The 23,123-nt window shown below is 40.4% G+C and overlaps 3 protein-coding genes across 6 annotated transcripts in view; all 3 read left to right on the plus strand.

The window, feature by feature from the left end:
* Window positions 1-6,871, plus strand: part of LOC122526502 (protein groucho-like) — an 87,591-nt gene extending 80,720 nt beyond the window's left edge. For 2 of the 3 annotated variants that reach the window (XM_043649942.1, XM_043649941.1), the window contains exons 8-13: window positions 4,385-4,525; window positions 4,607-4,889; window positions 4,991-5,249; window positions 5,327-5,602; window positions 5,692-6,295; window positions 6,386-6,871. In XM_043649942.1, coding sequence (XP_043505877.1) covers window positions 4,385-4,525; window positions 4,607-4,889; window positions 4,991-5,249; window positions 5,327-5,602; window positions 5,692-6,295; window positions 6,386-6,493 — 1,671 coding nt within the window. In that variant the 3' untranslated portion in view covers window positions 6,494-6,871. The remainder of the gene's footprint in view (window positions 1-4,384; window positions 4,526-4,606; window positions 4,890-4,990; window positions 5,250-5,326; window positions 5,603-5,691; window positions 6,296-6,385) is intronic. The other variant, XM_043649943.1, reaches the window with a different exon arrangement.
* A 2,359-nt stretch (window positions 6,872-9,230) lies between these two features.
* Window positions 9,231-11,599, plus strand: LOC122526504 (methyl-CpG-binding domain protein 3). 2 transcript variants are annotated; one of them, XM_043649944.1, is made up of 5 exons: window positions 9,231-9,676; window positions 9,856-9,997; window positions 10,360-10,413; window positions 10,853-11,098; window positions 11,231-11,599. In XM_043649944.1, the coding sequence occupies exons 1-5, from the start codon at window positions 9,546-9,548 to the stop codon at window positions 11,327-11,329; spliced, it is 672 nt and encodes a 223-aa protein (XP_043505879.1). In that variant the 5' UTR covers window positions 9,231-9,545; the 3' UTR covers window positions 11,330-11,599. The 2 variants fall into 2 exon arrangements, with proteins under 2 accessions (XP_043505879.1, XP_043505880.1); XM_043649945.1 differs by lacking the exon at window positions 10,360-10,413 and having other exon boundaries at window positions 9,362-9,676.
* A 7,588-nt stretch (window positions 11,600-19,187) lies between these two features.
* Window positions 19,188-23,123, plus strand: part of LOC122526261 (RNA-binding protein MEX3B) — a 36,754-nt gene continuing 32,818 nt past the window's right edge. Inside the window, exon 1 of the mRNA XM_043649558.1 lies at window positions 19,188-21,104. Within this exon, the coding sequence (XP_043505493.1) occupies window positions 20,804-21,104 (301 nt within the window). The 5' untranslated portion in view covers window positions 19,188-20,803. The remainder of the gene's footprint in view (window positions 21,105-23,123) is intronic.

Here is a 23,123-nt window from a genome sequence, read left to right on the forward strand (position 1 = left end):
GGAGACCATTTCGAGGAATAACAGATGTATGATTACGTTATAAATAAATACTAACTTTGTTTAAAATTCACCGCTGTAATTGTTACATATTGCTAATATATATATATATTGAGAGAAAGTAGCAAAATACGATACTAAATGGCAGGATGATTGAAATTTCAAGAAAGTCAATTACGTGTCGAAAATCTTGTAGCGCTTGGTTGAGAACCACTGAGTGCAATCTTGTACCAGCTGGGGTTTTGTGGAGTCTTGGGAGACGCTACTCTGGCTCGTAACCTCATCTCTCGGGGTCTTGGCTACGACGAGTGCGAGAGCAAGAGAGTGAAAGAGAGTGAGAGAGAGAGAGAGGGAGAGAGAGAATGTGGAGAGGGGAATAGAGAAACAGGCACCATCGGGGGTTGAACGAGGTAGGACGTGTCTTGAAGGGAAAGGAGAAAAGCAGGGAGAGAGGAGGAATAAGAATAAGGAGAGACAGAAGAGAAAGAGAGAGAGAGAAGGGTGGCTCGGAATATATCCGTAAAGTTAGGGTGGTTTCGGTGGTATGAGTCGGGTCGAGACGAAGCGCAGTGGTGAAGGAGTTGCTCACTCACTTACCACCCTCATGGCTCCGACCACCAACCCCAATGCCGCGCACACTAGCACAACCGCCAGCACCACCAGTACCACCACGGCTGCCGCCGCAGATCTCCTTCCAAGCTCGACATTCAGCCCCCGACCTATACTTTGGTGCCTGCTGCTTGCCAAGTTGCCTGCCTGGCTGGCTGCTTGCTTGCGGACCAAGTCGTCCCTAACACTACAAAGTCTATATATCTATGGTACACCCACGACGCTTCCTTCGCTCCCACCCACGCCAACGCCTCTTCTTCGGAGACTACCAACCCCCATATTGATCGAGACACGAACCCTCTTTGCCGGAAAGAGTGGTGGTATGGGTATATCCACCCGGTGGGCTTGCTGTAAGTAAACTTACGTGAATGGAGGCCGTCTACTCTCTCTCCCTCCACCTCTAACTTCTATCTCTTCTCGTCCTCTTCTCGTTCACCCCCCCTCCTTCAACCTCTATCTATCTATCTCTTTCTCTCTCTCCCCTTCTCCCTCTTGAACTCGATCCTGCCCGGTATATCGCTGTTCTCGAAGACGACACATAACGAAAGCGGAAAGAGGTTTCTTCTTCGACGGTTCGATAACAGTTAGAAAAGGAGGAAAGGGGAGAACGAGTCGCTTCGAGATCGCTTGTAACGTGGATCTCGAAGAAAGACGTTCTTTTCTTGTAGCCTTTGAGCTACGATCGGTTTATATAAAACGTCCGTCTTCGTGCCACGGCATACGGGTACTTTTTGGAACGTCTCCATCTTTTCGGCTATGTACTCTGGAAGGAAAGAAGAGATAGAAAGGACCGAGACATTGCCAGATTTTCCTCCTCTTTGATCGAATTATTCGATTATTAATGTCTCAAAGAGTTCAGCAAGAGAATGCGGTTTCTCCAAATATATGTATATATACATATATATACACTTAGTAGTTTGCTTTCTCCCTTCCCTATATCACATCCTCGTTTTCCCTCGGCACATTACGTCGACCTAGGAAAAGGACAACCAAGACATTCTCCCTCTCTCTCTCTCTTTCTCTCTTTCTCTCTTTCTTTCTTTGGCTTTTCCATTTGAGGAATACAAGCGGTATACCATCTGGTTCTTCGGGCTGCCCTCGTCCGGATAAATAGTGGCTTGCCATTACTGGATAACGAGAAGACGGTCCTCTCTTCTAGCAGCTTCGGTGAGAAGGAAAAGGATCTCTCCGGAGGTCTTTACGCGAGGAAACTCGATGGAAGCACGTAATATGGTTCCCCGGGGGATTCCTCCCTACGTGAAATACTCGTCGTGCGAGCGTACGTGTTTGCGCGCGTGTTTCAGCCACCGCTCTTTTTCTCTTTCCCTCTCTCTCTTTCTCTCTCTCTTTCTCTTCTGCTCGCTCTTTTCTACTTTTTTCCGAGACTACCTTTCTTGGATGAAAAACTCGAGCGAGGGTAAATAAAACGTTGTCTCTCATCGATTTTATTAACGTCAAGAGGTATCTTCTACAAGATTTTCTCTTTTTCTTTTTCTTTTTTTTTTTGTTTTCCAAAGCATCTAATTCCATCTATCTTCTCTTCATAGATTCTTGTTATGAAGATTACAGAGATGAAGAAGAAGAAGAAGAAAAAGAAGAAGTAGAAGTAACAACCCCTTAACGGTCTAAACTACGAACCTTATACCTTAGGAACATTCTCGCTTTGAAGTCGATCGCTCGTATCGAATACCGATGGGAACTCGAATCTTCCTCCATAAATTCAATCTCGCTCGACTTTTTATCGCTCACGGCCAGTTAAACGAGCGACGGCTGCGAAAATAGTCGACTAAAAGCGTTCGTTACTCTCGATCGAGCGAGCGGAGCCGCTGCTTTCTTTCCACGCGCCGAAGCACCTTTCATTCGCCATTAGACCCGACGCTTTATCATCCCTCTGCAAATCTAAAAATCGTTTTCGGCCGAGCGTCGATTTAATCGCGAATCATCCCTCTCCGTTTCTCTCTCTCTCTCTCTCTCTCTCTCTGTTTTTTTTCTCTCTTGCTTTCTTTCCATCTTCGTTCTCTTTCCTCTTCGTCGATAAAGAAGGATCGTCCTTTTAGCAACGCGATCCTGACTCGAAAGCCACCTTCTCTTTTTCTTTTTACTTTTTTTTTATTTTCCTTCCACTCGATGAGCTTGCAAGGGTCATGGAGAAGGAGGAGAAGGAGGAGGAGGAGGAGGAGAAGACGGAGAAGAGCATAGCGAGGTGTCGAGGTAATGGACCGAGCTAAAGGTGGCGCCGCCACTGCCACCACCGTTGCCGTTGCTATTGGTGGATGGAGTTTCGGGGTGGTGGTAACAGGGACGAGGTAATTGAGAAGAGGAGATTTACTTCGGAAGTACCGGAGAACGGCCAAGGCAAAAGAGGGTTGGTTTACGGTGCTCTGCAAGATGGTACGCTGTTATCGGTGGGGTAGGAAAGGGTACCGACATCTAATCGACAGACTGAGAGAAATAGAAAAATAGAGAAATGGAAAGAGAGAAAGAAAATGCTATCCTGTATCGACGACAAAACTGTCTCTCATAAAACTTCCCTTTTCGATAATATCTTCTATTGTCGGTGGCTGTTGCTATATGTCGATAAGTGTCTTTCTTCTCTTTTAAAAAAAGAGACTTTTATTAATATTCTTCTTTCAAAAGCCATATTTTCTAACATTTTCTTTTCTTTTCTTTTCTTTTCTTTTCATTTTATTCATTGTCATTAAAAAAATATGAAAAAAACAGAAGATTGCATTATTGCAATAATTGCAATAATTGCTAAGGTTTTACGGAAAAGGAAAAAGTAAGAAAAAAAGAGATTGATTTCGTCGATGTCTCTTCTTGTTATAGGAAGAAACACGGCAACGATGTAGCATCGATTTATCTCTTTAATATCACTTCCATCGTATATCTAGTTTTCTCTCGAAATACGATCCCGGAATTTTTACGACCGTTCGATATTGTTGTACTAGGGAAGAAGTTGATTTAATGATACGATCCTTGGAAACAAGGGAGATAGTATATAATATCTTACTTATTGTTAGTAGGAGTTATACACAATTTTTTGTCAATTTTATGCAAAAATGTGAGAATAATTTTTCATATGACTTGAATTTGTGACTTAAACGGTAAATGTAGAAAATTGTTGGATTCGAAGGTAGTAGAAGGACTCGTTGAGAGCTATCTTTTGCCTGGTTTTCCACTCTTCCGACTCTTCCGACTCTTCCGTGAAAATTCAACGAAGGACGAAATTGCAGGCCGTAAAAAGCCGCGATGAAATCGGCGAAATCGCATTAACCGTGCGCGAAAGAGTGACTCGTATCGCGGATGCGAGAGATTCCACGTGATACACTCTAACACCGTCCTCGTTTTACAGGCCACCCTCGATCACGATACTTTCTCCTCGTTCCATTGACGCTATATCGCCACCTCCGATATTCTCGATCCCTCCTCTCATCTCTTCTACATGTAAACGATTATCTACACCGAGCTCGCTCTCGGCGACACCCACATAATCGGCCGGTCGCGACGATTATTTTCAGCCGCGCGAAAGAGCATTTAACGCCTAGGAAAACCGTATCTCGACATTTCCACGAGGATTCGATCGATCGATCGGACCTACAAATTACTCGACGAAAATCATTCCGAGCGTGTTGTTCAAAGGGTCGTACTAAAGTTTTATGAATTATTCAAATACATTATTTTCATTCATTGATATGCATTTTATTTCAAATCATCCCAATACACGTGATACATATTTTATTAGCCGAATGTTTAATTGTCCTAAAAGCAAGTAATGAAGTTTTTAACGTTTCAGAGAAGCTCCATATCACCGGCCGAACGCGAGAAATACAATAGGCCCCGTAGCACCCCAGATCCTCAACATCACGAACACCTACACTTGAAAAAGATGAAGAAAGAACAGGACAAAGATATAGGCCATGTAAGTTCCGCGAATGTTACTCTATGTCCTAAAAGATCATTCAGTTCTCCATAATAAAACTGTACACGTTTTTTGCGACAGCAAAGCGATGGTGAAAAGAGCGACCAGGATTTAGTAGTCGACGACGCGAGCGAAGGACCGACAAGTCCGGCTGCTAATGGCACTACCTCGCCAAGAGAAAATGGCTTGGACAAGTTAGGACCTTCCTCGGTGCCGTTGAGCGGACAAGTCAAAAAAGAAGTACCACCACCGTCGCCTAGAAGCGGTACTAGTAGCAACGCCAGTACCCCGTCCGCTAAGAAAATGGAAGAACGAGAAAAAGCTACCACTCCTATTTCGAAACCAGTTACACCTACTTCGGCGGGTAAGTACAAGCTTCTTTTTCTCTTCTATTTATTTTCTACAGGTAAATAATATATCGAAGAACGAATATCTCTATAGAAAATGAAAATATCTATTCGACAGGTGGCAGTAGTTCGGGTTCAGGTGGTCTAAAACCATCGAGTTCCAACAAACCTCTGGTCTCCGCTTCAGCAGGAGGCCCCTATCCACCTCATTATCCTCCGCCGCATCATCCGCCCGCAGGACCTCACGTGGAAATGCTTGGCTATCCTCCGGCTGCTTTGAACGGATATCCCGCAAGACCGCCACTTCAGCAACTTTATGATCCTCATGGTAGTATGAGGGCACCTCTCGGACCTCTCGGTGTACCCGGTGGAAAACCGTAAGTTTCTTCCTCGATCGTTTTCCCACATTTTCCTCGAGGAAAAGGCTTATATATGCTTAAAACATTCTTTACAGAGCCTACAGCTTCCACGTATTTAGCGACGGGCAAATGCAACCGGTACCGTTTCCAGCTGACGCTCTCGCAGCACCAGGAATTCCCAGACACGCGCGCCAAATAAACACTCTCACTCACGGCGAAGTGGTCTGCGCAGTGACGATCTCGAATCCGACCAAGTATGTTTACACCGGCGGCAAAGGATGCGTCAAGGTCTGGGACATCAGTCAAGGCGGGAGTGGCAGCGCGAAGCCGGTTTCTCAACTAGATTGTCTGCAACGAGACAATTACATTAGGTCTGAACTATCATCTAACTCTCTTATAATATTCTTCTGTCAGATTAAATTCTATTACTCATTAAAATATCTTCTCTCTATATCTACAGATCGGTTAAGCTATTACCGGATGGTAGGACGCTCATCGTGGGTGGCGAAGCGAGCAACTTGAGTATCTGGGATTTAGCGAGTCCAACACCGAGAATCAAAGCGGAATTAACATCTTCTGCGCCTGCCTGTTACGCCTTAGCAATTTCTCCAGACTCGAAAGTTTGCTTCAGTTGCTGCAGCGACGGAAATATCGCCGTATGGGATCTTCAAAATCAAACATTAGTCAGACAATTTCAAGGCCACACAGACGGTGCTTCTTGCATCGATATATCTGCTAACGGATCGAAACTTTGGACCGGTGGTCTCGACAACACAGTCCGGTCTTGGGATCTCCGAGAGGGTAGACAACTTCAGCAGCACGATTTTACGTCGCAAATCTTTTCTCTTGGTTATTGTCCGATCGACGAGTGGCTCGCAGTTGGTATGGAGAATTCAAACGTCGAAGTACTCCACGCAACGAAAGCCGACAAATACCAATTACATTTGCACGAATCTTGTGTACTTTCGTTACGCTTTGCCTCTTGTGGCAAGTGGTTTGTTTCAACGGGCAAAGATAATTTGCTGAACGCTTGGCGTACGCCATATGGAGCATCGATATTCCAGGTAATCTTTCTCACTTGTTTCTATTATATCTTATCTAACAAACACTAGCGATACGTAAACTTATATTTTGTTTTACTTTCCTTTTTATAGTCAAAGGAATCATCCTCAGTGCTCAGCTGTGACATCTCCAATGATGACAAATACATAGTAACAGGATCGGGAGACAAAAAAGCTACCGTCTATGAAGTGATTTATTGAGTCGTTTTAACAATAACATTAAAACATTCAACGAACGTTAAATACACGGAAATTTCAAATCGCGTCGTATTCATCAACGAGACCAGTGCATTATTCTTGAGTGAAAATGAATTTGTTCGACGATTAAGTAAGAAGGATTACTTTTCAATCACGGTACAGGTAACAATAACAAAATCTTGTTGCCATTAAAGACTGATTCAAAATGGACATTAGAACCCGAATTTAAAAAAGTACCAAGATTGACGATATCGATAAAAATCGAAAACTGAATCGCTTGCATGTACAAGCATTACGTTACGAGTTTACACACATATATCACACAAATATATATATACACATATATATCATACATATCATATATGTCATATATATCACATATATAATATATATACATATGCATATATATCATATGCGTGTGTGTGTGTGTGTGTGTAAAAAAAAATATATATATACATATATATAGACAAGAAACGCTTAGTTATTTAAGATTGTATAGGAAGAATTAGTAATATGTAGGTATGGACGATAAAAGAGACATAATAAAGATTCTTGTACGAAATTCTCTCTTAATGATAGGAGGTAAAAATCGACCGTGCGTGTAATATGTTGCTAATGTAATATAGAAGACTTGATGCTATAAGTATATCTTTTACGTGTGATTGCGAAAGAAACGAGAACAATCGATCAATCGATCTATATCGTGCACTTCGTCGTATGCGTCGTTCTCCAGTTTCGCGCTTGAGATCCTCGTCGATCATAAAATCGGCAGATTGCTCGGCGACATGTTGAACGTTGACCTCGTGCGTAGACTTGTCAAAAGTAGGAATGTGTGTCGTGATACAAAATTATACATAAGAAATATAAGAAGAAGAAGAAGAAGAAGAAGAAGAAGAAAATAACAGAAAATATATCGAACACGCGTATAGGAAGAGCATTTATGCTAAAACAATGCGAATGTAACATTTATGGATGGAATAATTTTTCGATCGCGCTGTGATGTTTAGAAAATGTCCGAGAATGTAAGATGCATGTGACTGGTCTATATTTCTACTAGGCGGAAAAATCTGTGTAATATTGGATTTAAAAAAATATTCTATTCAACTACTCTCTTTCACGTTCAGTGTTGAATTGATCATTGTCACATCATCGTTAGATACTCGGACGGACTCTAGAAAGGGCATCGAATTATTTTCGAATCTATTTCTATTTTATTTTATGTTAACGAGCGCATATTCGAAATGCTTTAGGTATCACGTCCAAAAAATCGATGAGCTCGTACGCGGAAGCGCGTTATTCTCACAATAAGCATTATATCAAGCGAATCTCTAAACTCTTGTTAGTCCTTTTACAACTGCCAGTCTTACACTACGTGCGAATGTGTTCATAGGATCGATCCTATCGCGTGCAACTTGAACGTGCGTTTACGTATCTATGAGTATAATACTGTTATTTTACAGATCGCGTATGTATGTATATGTATGTATGTATGTATGTAAGTTAGATCGCGAGCGGTGTTTTACTGCTAACGCGAGTCCGGTTCGCATGCGAAACTCATTCTTTTGTTCATCAATAAAGAAAACCATTTTGTTTTTAAGATCATCATACAATTAGGTAGGTATATTTTACTGTGACAGAAACATCGATCGAGAATAAAATGCGTGTTCACGCCTTTGTTAACGTACATACATACGTATTTTAGAAAATATTTAACAAATTATTTTTATGACCGTAAACTTAGATTTAGGCCATCGCGCATCGGCACATTCGGTCGGCGTACGAGCTTGCATTCGTATCCATCGACGGGATCTAGATTCGCGCGAAGCCAACGATAGCGACCTTATCCTATCACTTTGTCTCTCTCCATTCCTATCTTTGCCTCTCTTTCTATCTATTTCCTCTGCGCTAATTAAACGAAAATCGAAAGAGAAGTCTCCTGAAGTAGAGTGCTAGTTGACACGGTATTATTAATCCATCATTCCTTCTCCCAAACCGATCGGCGGAAGCATCTAATGCATATGGAAATTTATATTTTGTTACAGGATAACACAAAAACGCAGAACAGATAAGTATGCGTCACTAAACGCGCATTCGAAACGCTGTGATCGTTGCTAATGTCAAACGAAATCGATTTTTTTAACATTACTTAAAGAGAAAAAAAGAGAAAGGTTTTAATAAATGACAAGATTTGTGACGACGATCACAGTCGTGACGATGATAATAGACCAATAGAAACAACGATACCTCAAAAAGACTCAATAGTTTATTATCTTTAACGGATCAATGTGTACAGAATCGATATTCTTTTACGGTAATATTAAAAAAAGAAACATACACACACAACGCGGAAAAGAAAGAAAGAAAGCGGACAAAAGTAATCGCAAATTCGATGCCTATGACGATTACAATTTTTCCTTTTTTTATTCCTATCCTGCGTTCATCAAATTATTATACCTCCACACTACTCGTGCTTCGCGCACCGATTGCGCAAAAATCGAAAGAACGGTCACTTATAAAACCGAAGAAAAGAGCTGATATTAATATTTTCTTTCACCACATTTCATATCGTTCCTATAACTATACGACATTTGTTTTTTCGGCAATTAAATCATCTATACATATGTATATATATATATACATACATATATATATATGTACATATATATATATATATATTCCGTATACATGTATATATATATATATACATACATATATATATATATATATATTCCGTATACATGTATATATATATATATATACACACATAAATTTCGACGTTGTTTATCTTTCTACCCTCGTACTTATTCACCTTGTTTTTTAATAAACAGATATAATTATTATTAATTCGTCTTTCGTATTTCGATTTGAAATTCAATCATCGCGCCATTTGGCGGTAACAGCACAGCAGTGCTGCCACATGTCGTAGTGTTTATCAAATTATCACCGGTCAGTTTCAATATGGCCGCCGACTTTGCCTACGTATACTTTGCTGCTTTTTGTTCCCGCGTCTTTCGTCAATTATTTATTGTTTAATGTGATAAAAATAGCCGACAAGATGAATATGTCCGTTGAGAAAAAGAAATATCCATCCGCATTACCAACAAATTGGTCAACTAGGGAAGAATCAACTAGAAAAAGCCAAAATCAAGTAACGTCAACGGGTAAAGTTGATGTTTACTATTACAGGTATGTATTTAATATAATTATTATAGAATTATTTATGGAATGTGTATTAATCGTTGCTATGGAATCTCGTTAAAAAATATTATCAGTGGAATAAATGAAAGAGAACAAATTGTTAAATATTCTATGTAAACATTGTGTTTACTAGATACATGTTTTGTATTTGGTTTTATTTCTTTCAGTCGTGGTGTAAGAAACGATGCATCATTGGTACCACCTATAAGGCAAACTGCATCCATATTTAAACAACCGGTTACTATATATAAAACACAAGAGGGAAAAGTAAAAGATGTAAAGCATGGTAATCATGAGAAACCAAAACAGGTTAGACATTAGATGTACTAATGTGATATAACTGGTTCCTTTGGTATTGACCTTATAAGAAATGGTTTTTCATACTGATAATGTTTCTTTTATATGGAATCCGCTAGCACCTACTTTTATTTTATATTAAGTAATTTTTATGAGACAAGTTACTACGGTTTTGAAACACCCTACCGCAGTGAATTGTTCTCTCCGTTCTTCATCCATATGTATGATACTTAAAAATGTGGCATGCTTTTTCCAAAGATTTATGTACAGAAACGCTCTCAGAAGGGATTGCTCTAATATAGGAAACATTTGAAACCATTTTATGTGCCTTTCCTTTTGATTCTCATATTATAAATATCCAATCATTCTCTTAGGAAGTAGCCGATAAAGCTGATGGTAAATACGGCTCCCAAGATAAGCCTAAGCAGGTAACTCTATTTAACGCGCTCGTCCACACATTCAGTATGATTTTACGTTACTGTATCCTATTTTTTATGAAAACTTTGCATCGAATATCTATTGCAATGCATTGTACTTGACTTAAATGTACCATAATACATGATAATGCAAATGGTTCTCTTAGAAAGTCAGTTCGATGGAATTTTTGGTACATTGGAAAATATATTTCATTTTTTGCTAGTTTTTGAATTATCTCCTACTTTACTTACCCACCTTACCTTGCAAAAGTATATAGTTTGATGTTAATTTAATTTGTGAAGTAACCTTTTGTTGTATTATTGATGTTAATTATATAATCTTATTTTATACATTAGTTACTTCTGATATATAAGTCATGACATAGTTAATTTTACCTATAAAAACGTTTGTTTTCTTTTTTCCTATTGTAATATGATTGTAATTTTGCAGCTATTTTGGGAAAAACGTTTAGAAGGCCTAAGAGCTTGCGATCCAGATGGATACGAATTCGATGCAATGGATTTACCAAAATCTCTTAAACCTGTAGGCCCTTATATAACAGAGGAAACTTTGCTGCAAAGTGTAGCAACAGCCCTTCATGTATCCTCTCAACCTGTTACGGGTCAAACAGGACCTAAAACGGCTCTGGAAAAAAATCCCGGAGTATTTCTCAATCCTGAGCAACCCCTTGTACAGGTATAATAAATATTAATAACTTTCCTACGCAGAGTCTTTTATCTTTAATTATTCTAAACTCGCATTATACTCATAATCAACTCTCCTGAGAAAATTTAAAAATTAAGATATTGAAATTATTTATTTTTAAAGGCTGTTTCGATAGCAGACGAAGACATCAAACGACAAGAAGATTGTGTAGCGCTTGCAAGAAAAAAATTGCAAGAAGCGTTGGAAGGGATACCTACGTAAAGTTTAGTAGACATGTTATCATCAATACATTCTTTAATTTTAAGTTCATTTTAATTTATATTACACGTTAGATTTTTTATAATAAGTATTTTATATAAAAAGAGAAAAAAAGAATGGAAAAAAAGAGGAGAACGATCAAGGTGAAACATCTTTGCGTGCTAATTTAGTTTTAAGTCGACACCTTAATAACCAATACGCTATCCAGTGCAAAACCACAATCATTTGTAATTAATTACATTTACAATCCAATTTAATGCGCTCTTCCTTCCATTAACTGGTATTTATTGCAACATTTAATATTCCATTCAGCAACTTTCTTGTCTTGCATTACTAGACAACGCAACTTAAGGTCTCATAAATACGAGACGAAACATTCGAAGAAAGATGCACCGCAATCGGATTCTAGGTCATTAAACTTCTTTCAGCTAAGTTGCACGAAAGAAAGATCAAATTAATCAGATTGAAATCGTTCATGTTGGAAAGCGCTAAGGACAACCACTCGTAATCTGATATTGTCGTAAACGATCGAGCGTGTAGCAGGAAATTCGATCTTGTTCTGGTACAAGCCAAGAAAAAGAAAGAAGACATAATTGATACTAAAGGAAATAAAGTAAAGGGAAGATGGAGAAGAGGTAAACATTATTGCTAAGAGATAGACATCGTTTAAAATCGATCAACGTAGCCTAAATATTTCAAAAGAAAAGTATAAAATAAAAAGGAAATGTTTCATCTAGGAATGTTTTATAAGTGAACAGGAAATTCGACGTAAAGTAATCACAAACAAAACGTAGACTCCCATTAAATTCTCGTTGCAATTACATATAATTTATTACATTTAATTTAAGCGAGGAGAAAAAGGAAGAAAAAGAATGAAATAAAGTATGAAAGAGAAGGGAATATTTATTATCACTTTGTAGGGCTTAATTCTTCAGTAGCGATTCAATTTTTCTTTGCAATTCTCATCGAGTAACAGAAAGAGAAGACGATAAGGACAGTATAACAGAGAAATAGAGAAAGAAGAGAGTACTTAAAGCGAAATTGTCTGTACTCGACGGTCAGGATAAACGAGCCTGGTCAATAAAATCTTTTTTTTGCGAACGATGATAAAAAATATATCACAACTAAACGAAAATAAAAGATATTTTCGAAAAATATTTTTCTGCATACTAAAGGAAAAGGAATAAGAAGAAAAGTGCATTTGCCTTGTTATCCTTGAGCAAAAGAGGATAATATGAGAAAGAGAGGGGGAGAGAGACAGACTCGTGCCATCGTCTGGAGACGGGTAGACGAGGTACCTTCGTTCAGGGCTTCTCGTCAACAAAAGAAATACCCGAAGCACCCAGGTATATAATAGGTATATAGTAGGTACATACAATGCTGTATCGCCAGCTTTTCAGGTAAGCCAGAACGAACAGCCAGGTAAGCCAGGTGGTAACTTTTTTTCCTCTCTCTCTCCCTCTTCATACTCTTGGAGAGGCCCTCATCCTCATCGTCCTTTTCTCACCATCATCGTCGAACAGCTGTTTCCCTGTGCATTTGGGCAAAAGGCTCGCCCTTTTTCCTCCGCTTGACGTCGCGATCGAACCAGATCGTTCCTTGCCCTCGGCTTGCACCATTTTTAAATCTTTATGACTCGTTTTATTTCTCCCCTTTCAATGTAATATACATACGTACCTACATATACGTATATGCATTTGTGAGAATATGTACAAATATTATAGTTGAAGAGAACAGGAGTAAATTGTAGCCTTATTGACGATAGAATGGCGGAAAACCCGCATCGTAGTGACGTAAACGACACCCTACGGTCCGACGCGATTCGTTCTCATTCGGCTACCCTTAACTTTCTCTTGGGAAGAACGAATAGATAAGCTCAAGGTTGATGAGCACGAGAAAAGACATCAGGGTGCCCAATTTCGAGGAACATCTAGTTTTTCTTTACAGCGATATGTCGTACAAATGCTTCGTTAGACAGAATTGATTTATTATCCTTTTTTAAGGAAGACAAATATTCCAAAAAAAGTTTAATCAAGTGTAGGAAGTAGTAAAAAAATAAATTGTTTAATGACTAATATTAGGAGCTTGATTAGACGTTACTTTGATATTCTTTTTTTTTCCTTCGGTAAGGGAAAATGAAGCCAACGAAGAATATAATCCGTCTCAAGCGATACTCGCATATAAATAGAGCGAACTGTAGAACAACGAAGCGTTATCGATCTTTTGAACAGGCCTTCGACCGACGGAAGTCGACCAAGTTGACCGACTTGACCAGCGCGTTTCATGTCTCGAGTCGACCGGAAGCGAGCACGATTTTTCACCAAACATCTGTCTTTTCGGAATGACGGTCAGCACAGAAACGTACTGTTTCCTAACAACATCAAAATAATCTCGAAACGGATACGTTTAAATTCAAGAAAACAAATCGGTTAATAGAAAATGAATCATTTTGAAATGCGCGCATATTTTGTTCTCATTATTATAATGCATCATCGATCTTTGATAATGTTCGAGTGTAAATAATGTTTATGAAAATTAGATTGAAGGACGCGACGAATAACGATTGTCTCAAGATCGTAAAGTTTTCTTTTTCTATCCTTTAGCTTTTATTTCAATCTTCCTAATTGATTACTTGGCAAGTGTTAATTCTGAAAGAGTAGACTAGACTATTATTCTACAGACATTTGGAGGGACACGAAAAATCGACATTTTCTTAAAGAGGCGTTGGTCCATCGGTCTCGACAGGAGAACAACTGGAGGGGACCTTCGACTCTCAACTGGCAACATGTAATCGATGTCGACTGACTTTCTCTCTCGTAGGCTGCGCGAGAGAGGAAATGGTTCGGTGTTGCGAGAGTTAAAAGGAGAAGAAAATAAGTGAAAAGAAAAAAGGAGACAATGCTCACAGCACGCACCCATGACCTAAGTTTTTATTCAAACACATGACCACCATGCTTTCTGCAGCTTCTGCTGTTCGGACCTATCCAAACCTATTCATTTTCCTACTTTTCGTTCGTTCCTTTTTTCCATCCTACGGTCTATTCAATGAAACTTCGATGCGTTGTCTTCGTGGAAAAACGTCTAACGATTTTCGATATACATATAACGATATTAATACTCTTCAATAATAACATTTCTTTTTTTAGTTAGCATATTTTAAATATATCGTAAAAAAATATGCATATTCCTATATCTACGGGTATATTTTATTATATTTTATATATTTAATGTACGTTTAGGAAAGCTTAAAAACTGCTCTCGCTTTCCGTCTGGCTCCATTGTTATCCCGTTCCGTTTCGGGCGCAGAAAAAAGATCGAAATCTATTGAACCGTCTGAAAAGCGGCCCTCTCCTCTCAACGTTTGCTCTCTCTCCCTTTTCTACGTTTCTTCGTTCTCTCTATTCGACCCTTTGCCTTTTGCCTCTCCTACAACCCAAGTTCTTCTTTCGATCGAATACTACTCTCTTTCTCTCTTTATATCTTTTCTTTTCCTTCTCATAGCACAGACTCCAGACACCGGGAAAGATGTCGCAAGGAACCTTTCGAATGTAAGAAAAATTTCTCTTCTTTATGCATTTCTCTCGTGCATTCAAAAAATATAATATTCTAATCATAGAAGAATGATCGCAAATTTATCTCGATTTTTCATCGGAAATGAAAAAAAAATAATGTCTTATCAAAAACTTCGAGTGATTTCTTTGAACTCGCTTTATTAAAAGATAAGAAAGATGATATATATATATTTCATTGTAAAACATCCGATCGTGTAGTTGAAATATAACGTTGAAAGGAGGAAGGGGCAAGGTCGAGGACGTCCTAGAGATTACGAACGCAACGATGCATCTATCTAGGAGAGCGAATTATCGAGATATCGATCGACTATCGCTTAATATCCGGTTACCCGCAAAATCGTGTGGCCTCCCGCACCGGAAAGCATGGCCGAGAGCGTCTCTGACCGAAACTCTCTTCTCGGCGGTCTGTCTGTCTGTCTGTCTTTGTCTCCGTCTTTGTCTTTCTCTCTCTCTCTCTTCTCTTCTCTAGGAAGGAAAATGTAAAAATATTAATATGTATATTAGATAGGATATTCGACAAAATATACTGATGATATAAAAGGGTTTAATCTTTTCAAAAAACTTGTATTACTTTTATCTTATATTGACTTTTTACGCGTCTCTTGAGATATATATTGTAGCAGGAGTTTTTGAAAAATTACAGATACACGGATAAAGACTTTTCATTAATAACATATATTCAACTCTTTATCTCCTCTCTTTCTTTACGTTGTGATTTTCAAAGTAAATGTGTGATTGAAAAGTAATTAAATAAAAAAGAAAGTAATTACCGAGATTACGTTTCGTATATCAATTTTCAAGCGGATTCAATTAAAATCTTTTTTTCTGATATAAAAACAGAGAGTATGCTCATTCGATGGGTCTCGTCGATAAGAAATGAAGTAATAATCGCGTTGCAAGGAGATAGGATCATTGATCGTCGCCGAGAGGAGATGGTTTTGAGTGTGTCGTCGTAGTTGCGATCGTCGTTGTCGGTAGGACTAGGAGCAATTCAGAGGTGGAGTCGACTCAGAGGCCAGCAATGCGGTTCTCCCGCGTTGTTACACCCCGCTCGATCGAAATCGAAAGAAATGTCCTCTCGCACGATCGCGCGAAAGCAACTCAGCGCCTTACCAGTGCTACATTGGCTTTGCACACCTTGCCAGGAGGACAAGAGAGCCGGCAGCTCTTGGGAACGCTTTCGCAAAGCAACGACAATGATCGCCGTGGAAGGCAACCGGTTGCACGCGCTAAAAATACGCGCTGGACGACGCGGAACGCCAAAGAGGAGCCACATCTACCTCTCTGCGTCATTGCGAGAAGGTAACGAGTATGTAATTCCACAGGTTCGACCCTAACCCTGCCTATTTTATCTTTACCATTTGTTGGATTTAATGAACTTGATGAAACGTCTAATGTTTTAGATTATAACGTTTGTCGTAAACAGAACAACGAAATTATTCGTTACATGTTTTCGACGTTAATCAAGTCTTCGTTAGTGAAATTATCTTTCGACGAAACATTTATCGATAATATCGTTCATCCTTTACAATAGCTTTTCAAAGATCTATTTACGAATATCAAAGTTTTTTTTCGATTTTCATGATATTCTCATTTCTTCTATTGAATATATCTTATTTTATGAAAAAGAATGCAATTATTATAGTGTAATGTTTTGTTCTTTTTCTCGAATTTAGTTGAAAAGACAATTTGAGAAGATCGTTCAATGCCTATGCATTGATATCGGAGAATAAATCGTTGAAGAAATAAAAAAATGTGTACGGTATTATCGATGATGCCACTGATCGATTTCAAAGCTCGTATTGGTAACTTACTCGTCTGTGGTTCGTTCGAGAGAGTGCTCGAGGAAGCATCGACGAGGAGGAAGGCATGGAAACATCGGTACAGCTCGTAACGAGCTTCGAAAACACGATAACTCGAGGGTATTTACGAGCGGGTGAGGTAGGAGCGCGAGAACGCTCGGCAGGTGCTCTCTTGGGCAAAAGGTGGCGTCCCGAGACAGCCTTGAGAGAGAACGAGAGAAAGAGACGCACCACGGGTCGTTGGATTCGACGAGCGAAGAGAAACAAAATCGGACGGTTAGCTAGTAGTCGCTCGGCTAGTAGTAGTCGTTCTTCGAATCGTTCCTTTGCTCGCTCGACCGAATCCGATCATGAAATTCAATGAATCTTTACCTATCACTCTTTTTCGTCTCTCTATCTTATCTTATTTTCTACGTTATCTACTATTTCTTAGTTACGCGTAATTAAGCGTCAATAATCATTACTGTTAACTCTATTGCTTATTTGCCATAACTCTTGCTCTTTGAAAAAGATCGAAAGTTTCGCTTCTTAACGAATTACATAAGAGTCGTTAAATATGAATAAAACGTTAAAAGGAAATTTTGTTAAATATAGGATGACAGAAAAGTTTGCTAAATGTAGTTGTTCGACGCCAATTCGATGATATAAATATCTATTGAATACTCCCATGAAATTTATGTAAACCGATGCAGAACTATAAATCCATGTACGGACACAGATACATAAAAGCTATCGAATGTCTCTCCGATAAATATCTAACACGATGATTCGTTCGATATTAGCGTCCTGTAACCATTACGCGTTTGAGAGAAATCACGAGGCGCGAAGTAACGAATCGATGCTCGTTCCAATTTTCGAACATTGCCCTGTAATGCGTTTACCGTGGCTACTGACAACGTTGTTGGATTCATTTCATCGAATTTTCAACGATCGCCCGCCGATTTATTTATTCGCAAAATAATTTCGTATACGATGTACTCTCTCGTCGTGCGTGTAGTACGCAATCGTGTTAGCTACGAGCTCTCGATTTTCATCCCGACTCGAAGTAGGCATATTTTATATTTGAAAATAACGGTCTTTTCGTTCGAGAAAAAAGAAAAAGTCTATACCTGAAAAATGGGTTGGATTTAAAGAAAATTCTAAGCTAAACCATTCCTCGAAAAAGGAAACAAAACGAAGAATGACCAGCAAAGAACATGAAACCCAACGGCTAGCAGACCGATGGACCTTTCAATCGAACTATGAGGTCCGATATCCTCTTCTTTGTGTCTTTTCAGGTTATTTTTCTTTCTAAGCAAAATTCCTAGCTGATTCAGGTAAAGAATTGTTAACTAAAAATAACTTCGGAAGAATGCACCCAAGTAGAAGACCAATTTTTCAGACTTCCTCTAAGAATTTTCTCAACGTCGACGTTGGAATTCAACAACGATAGATCGAAGAAACTTAACTTACTATTGTTAATCGAATCGTCTAATGATTTTAGTTCTCGATTTACACGTTTATTCGATAAATATAAATCGAAGTAATTCCATCAGCTTTGATCAAACTTACGGCTACTATTCCCAGAGAGAATATTTCCACATTTAGTTAACATTTCGTTCCGACGCTAAATAATTTACATTGACTTTTTGTAGAATTGTAAATCTTTTTTTAACTTATAACGGGAAGAGAACGAGAAGGACACGGGTTCAATAGTGACTTTTTCTAGACGATAGAAAGAACAACAAAAATCACTCGAAAAAGAAATATTTAACTCTTTGTGATCTATGCAGCCACAACGGCGACATTCGCAAGTTGTTGTAGAGGTCGGGGCCGCCAGGCTGGCGGCATGGTGTCGTTAATGATCGTGAAATTATAGAAATTAAAAATTTATGTTTTTATGTATTATAAGTACTATTAAACACAACAAATCAGTTTTAATAAATTCTATGTTTTTTTAATATCTATATATTTGCTTGAAATCACTTTAAGGGAGAAATAATTTCGAAAAGTTGTTCCGACTAGACGATATTTCCATTAGAAAAATTTGCCGATCGCAAAGAGTTAACGGAGCGAAAACTCGTGCTCGTCTTGATATCCGGCAGAGCTTTCCTTTCGAAGTAGGTACGCTCGACGTTGTGTTTAATTTATAGCTTTATAGGAGGCTCAAACGATTCAAGCAAGCTTTACGACCTCAACGATGCATCGCTATTATTCCTACGGAGTCGTAAATTTCCTTCCTGTTGCATTTCCCCCCTTGTCGATGATCGCACGCGAGTTTGATCTTTGCGAGACTCGCGGGGATCGCAAAAGAGATCTCGCAAAGTAAAATAAAAGAAAAAAAAGACAGGAGAAAAGCTTGGTTTGCATAGTTTGGTCAACTTTAGTCAGTCGAATTGGAAATGATATTTGTTTGTCGCGCGATCGAAGAGGTTGCATCAGGGTGGGTTGCGGGGGTTCATCGCACCGGAAGAACACAGCAACGTGGTGGCGTGGCGTAACGCGAAGTGAAACGGCGTGGCGTGGCGCGGCGTGGCGCGATGTGGCGCGATGTGGCATGGTGTGGCGTGGCGCGGCGTGGCCAGACATTGACGAGGTGGTAGTCGATGGTGGTAGTGGTAGTGCCGCCGGGTGGTTCGCCGGGGGTGTGTTGAGGAGGGAAAGTTCGCGAACATTGCTGGGGGAGGTGAACGTCGGAGCGAGGAAGAAGAAGAAAGAAGGAGAGAAATATAGGAGGCAGCACACAACACGCCGTCGTCGGCGCACGCGACGGAGAGAGACGATGGGTTGCGAAGGTTGTCGAACGAGGCCGAACGAGGCCGAACGAGGCCGGCCGGCGGCGGCGAAGTTGTTCGGAGGTTGGCGGCGAGGTTGGCAGCGATAGCTCGAAGGAGAAGGGCGCGGGACCACGTGACCGCGTCAGCCAATCGGGTGGGAGCAAAGCCGGCGTCCGGCACATGGCGACGCGCCGGCTTCGGCATCCGCAGTCGCAGTACGTCGCAGTCAGTCGCAGTGCTAACACGAGCGAGAGGGTAGTTGCACGCGCCTGCCTTAGAGAGGAAAGACCGCGGACCGAGATCGAGAGAAAGAGAGAGAAGAGAAAAGTATCGCTGGTTAGTCGACGGTAGGAAGGAGATACCAAGCACGCCCGGCTTTGTCCAAGAGAGAGAGAGAGAGAAGAGAGGGAGAGAGAAAGAAGAAAGACGTGCGTATAGACGAGGGAGGGAGAGAGAGAGAGAAAGAAAGTAAGTAAGAAAGAAAGAAAGAACGAACGCGTCTCTCAACTCTGTTTGCCAGTAGTGTGCTCAGTCGCGCGACGACGCTCTCTAACGATTCGAGTAAGTCTCTCTGTGTTGGTCGCTAAGAAAATTAAGAAAGAGTTGGAGGACATATACGATCGTGTCCGATGCGACTAAAGAAAAGAGTTTAAGAGGACGTAAGTAAAAGATTTACGAACGAACGAATTACGAAGGCGCGCAGCGCATCCGAAGACGACGACACCGCCGCCGCCGCCGCCGCCAACCCTGACGAGCACGACAAGCGGTAGTTGCAGTCGAGAACTCGAACGAACATTTTTTCCTATCATTTGGGAGCAGTCGCACTATTAATCATTCGAATATAACCATCCATTCTTACTCGCCTGTGCTGCGTTTAGTGTTTTCATCAGAGAAAAAGCTCCTCTTCGTTGTCAAAGAAAACGAGAGGAAAAGGAAGAAAGAGAGAGATAGAGCGCAGTTATAGCGAACGGAAAAGAAGAGTGAAAAGACGAGGCAAGGAATAGAAGGAAGGAAAGACGACTACGACTACGTTCGTTATTAACGTTCGTTATTTTTATACGGTGCATCGCTGCTTGCTTTTCCCTTCGCTCCTTCTCTTTCGAAGTACGCGCGCGAAACCGTTTTCAAATATCTCGTGTCGAGTGAACGCGAACGACGAACGTTTTCATTGGACGGACCAAGAGGGCCGTTCCGACATTAAAAATAAAAAGTGTGTGTTGGTGCGCGCATCGAGGTGAAAACAAAGAGAAATAGACGACGAGGAGTAATCGAATAATCTTGGCTTCGAACGTTGACGAAAAAAAGAACATTTTCCAAAGTAATATTCGTAAAAGAGATATCATCAAAATGCCGACGAGTCTGTTTAGCGAGATTGATCGTTGCACGAACGGGGTATCTAACTCCATAGAGGAGCAACGCGCTCTTCAGCTCGCGTTCGAGCTCTCGATGCTTGGGCTCGATCAGAGCACGCCCGGATGTCCCGGTACCGGAACCAACGCGGTCCCCGGTGCCAACACCGACCCGGATCCTCTACAAAATCCACCAAACAGCGTTTACGAGGAGGCCCGTTCAAAAAAGAGCCAGAACATGACCGAGTGCGTGCCGGTGCCTAGTAGCGAGCACGTGGCTGAGATCGTCGGCCGACAAGGTGAGCGTACTCCATTTCACGCACATTTTTCTTATTTTACTTTTCATTTCATTTCATTCATCCAACTAACGTAAACTTTGCAAATATTCTTTTTCTTTTTCTTTTTTATTGTGTACGCATGTTCTATACGTTCCGTATCGACGAGAACAGAGTTTCCTCTGTCGAATAATCACAAGCCTGTGCCTATGATCCAGTCGATTATATTTGCATTTTTTTTTCTCTAATTTCGTCGATGCCTTATTTTTTGTCATTCTTTCATTTGAAATTACACTTTGACAAATGTGGAAGTGTTAGTCAAAATAATATTATATATATTTGCAGTTTACGTAGCGTGTCGCGAGTAGAGTTTGCGTCGTACGGCCGACCCGTCCCTTATCGTTATCTATTCTCTCTCTCTCTCTCTCTCTCTTTCCTCTTTCTCCCTTTCCTCTCTCTCTCTCTCTCTTTTCCTTCTTTTCTCTTCTTTCCTTCGTCCATCGTTTTATTTCGCGGCGTGCTATTACGATAATAAAAGCGTGAGAAACAATAACTCGTACTATTTTTACGAGCAAATAGCTTTTTCGTCTCGTTTCCTCGATTATCGTGTGTCGTACGCTTATCGAACGTTATAATTATTCTCGAGGAAGGAAATTCTGGAGGAATTTCTTTTTATAAAAGAAATAAAAGTATATAAATTTTTATAATTGAGAGAAAAGATAGAGAAATAATCCTTGAAAGTAAGAAAAAAAAGTGAATGATATTAATATGGATGATCTTTTAGGTACGTCTCTTTTCGTATATATCATTGCTTAGTTCGAGAAAGAAATAATAAGATGGAGGAGAGTACCGGGGGAAAGGGAAAAGTAGCTGTACGTCGATATACGCGACGCGATGCGCCACGGACGGTTCATTGGCCACGAGGAGTCGTCGTAGTGTGGTACAAACGCGAGAACGCACCGCGGGAAACTCGATACCGAGTAAACGTCGTCGATTAAAGCCAATTTACGTTCGAACGAGCGAAATTCCCTTCCTCCCTTCCCTCTCTTTCCCTCTCCCTCTCTTTCTCTCTTTTCCAACAGAGAAAGAGAGAGAGAGAGAGAGCGCGAGCTCTTTCTAACCTTCCCTCTCTTTAATTTTTTGTCCTAGGTCATGTTAACTCGCATGCTTTAAGCTTTCGTGGCTCTTTCAAGGAAGCTAAGAAAATTTCAATTTTAAGTATACAATTCTGCGGGAAATTATTATCGTTAAAAGAAAAAGAAAAGAAAAAAAGAAAGGAAAAACAAGCAGGAAAAGAAAAAAAGGTCTCCTCGCACATGGGGAAAGTGGAAGCGCACGCGTGCGCTTGGGCGCGCGTTCGTTCGAGTACAACCTTCACTCGCTTCGCCCTGTCGTAGGTCGCGGCTCGTTTCTCTCGACCTTCGAATAAGACGACGAATCGTCGATCCTTTCGTTCGTTTCTTCTTTCTCTTAGTCGATCGTGCATACATTTTCCTCTCTCTCGCGCGTTTTATCTCTTTCTATATCTTGCTCTATCACTCTTCTTTATTCTTTATCTTTTATCTCTGTTTGACGTTTCGATCGAAACCCTCGAACGATACACATTGCTCGCACGTCTCATAAATAAAGAAGGCTCGTGTTCTGCGTCCGCGACGTCCGACGACGCATCCGAAAGAGAAAGATAGAGAGTCTCGTCAGGCAGTAGCCTTGACGCAGCTCGGTGGCAATGCTTTTGCCGGCAAGTTCCCGACTTTACCTCTCTTCTCTTCTCTCCGATCCGTTTCAGGGTATTTCAGGTTCGCGAGCACCTCTTTCTACCACGATGCTCTCTCTCTCTGTCTCTGTCTCTGTCTCTTTCTTACTTCTCTCTCTTTATCCTTCGTTCATCGACCGATGGTGTCCTGTCTCTACCCTACGGTCTTTCCCCAAGGCCGCTTCCGAGAAAGGTGCCAGGTGTAGGTGCGCTTTGTTCGGATCGTACATAACCGTTTCTACATGGACACTATGCGAACTACACGCAGTACTTGCGTAGATGTGAACTTT

This window comes from Polistes fuscatus, unplaced genomic scaffold (genome assembly GCF_010416935.1).
Source record: "Polistes fuscatus isolate 324 unplaced genomic scaffold, CU_Pfus_HIC Scaffold11, whole genome shotgun sequence".
NCBI classification, from domain to species: Eukaryota; Metazoa; Arthropoda; class Insecta; order Hymenoptera; family Vespidae; genus Polistes; species Polistes fuscatus.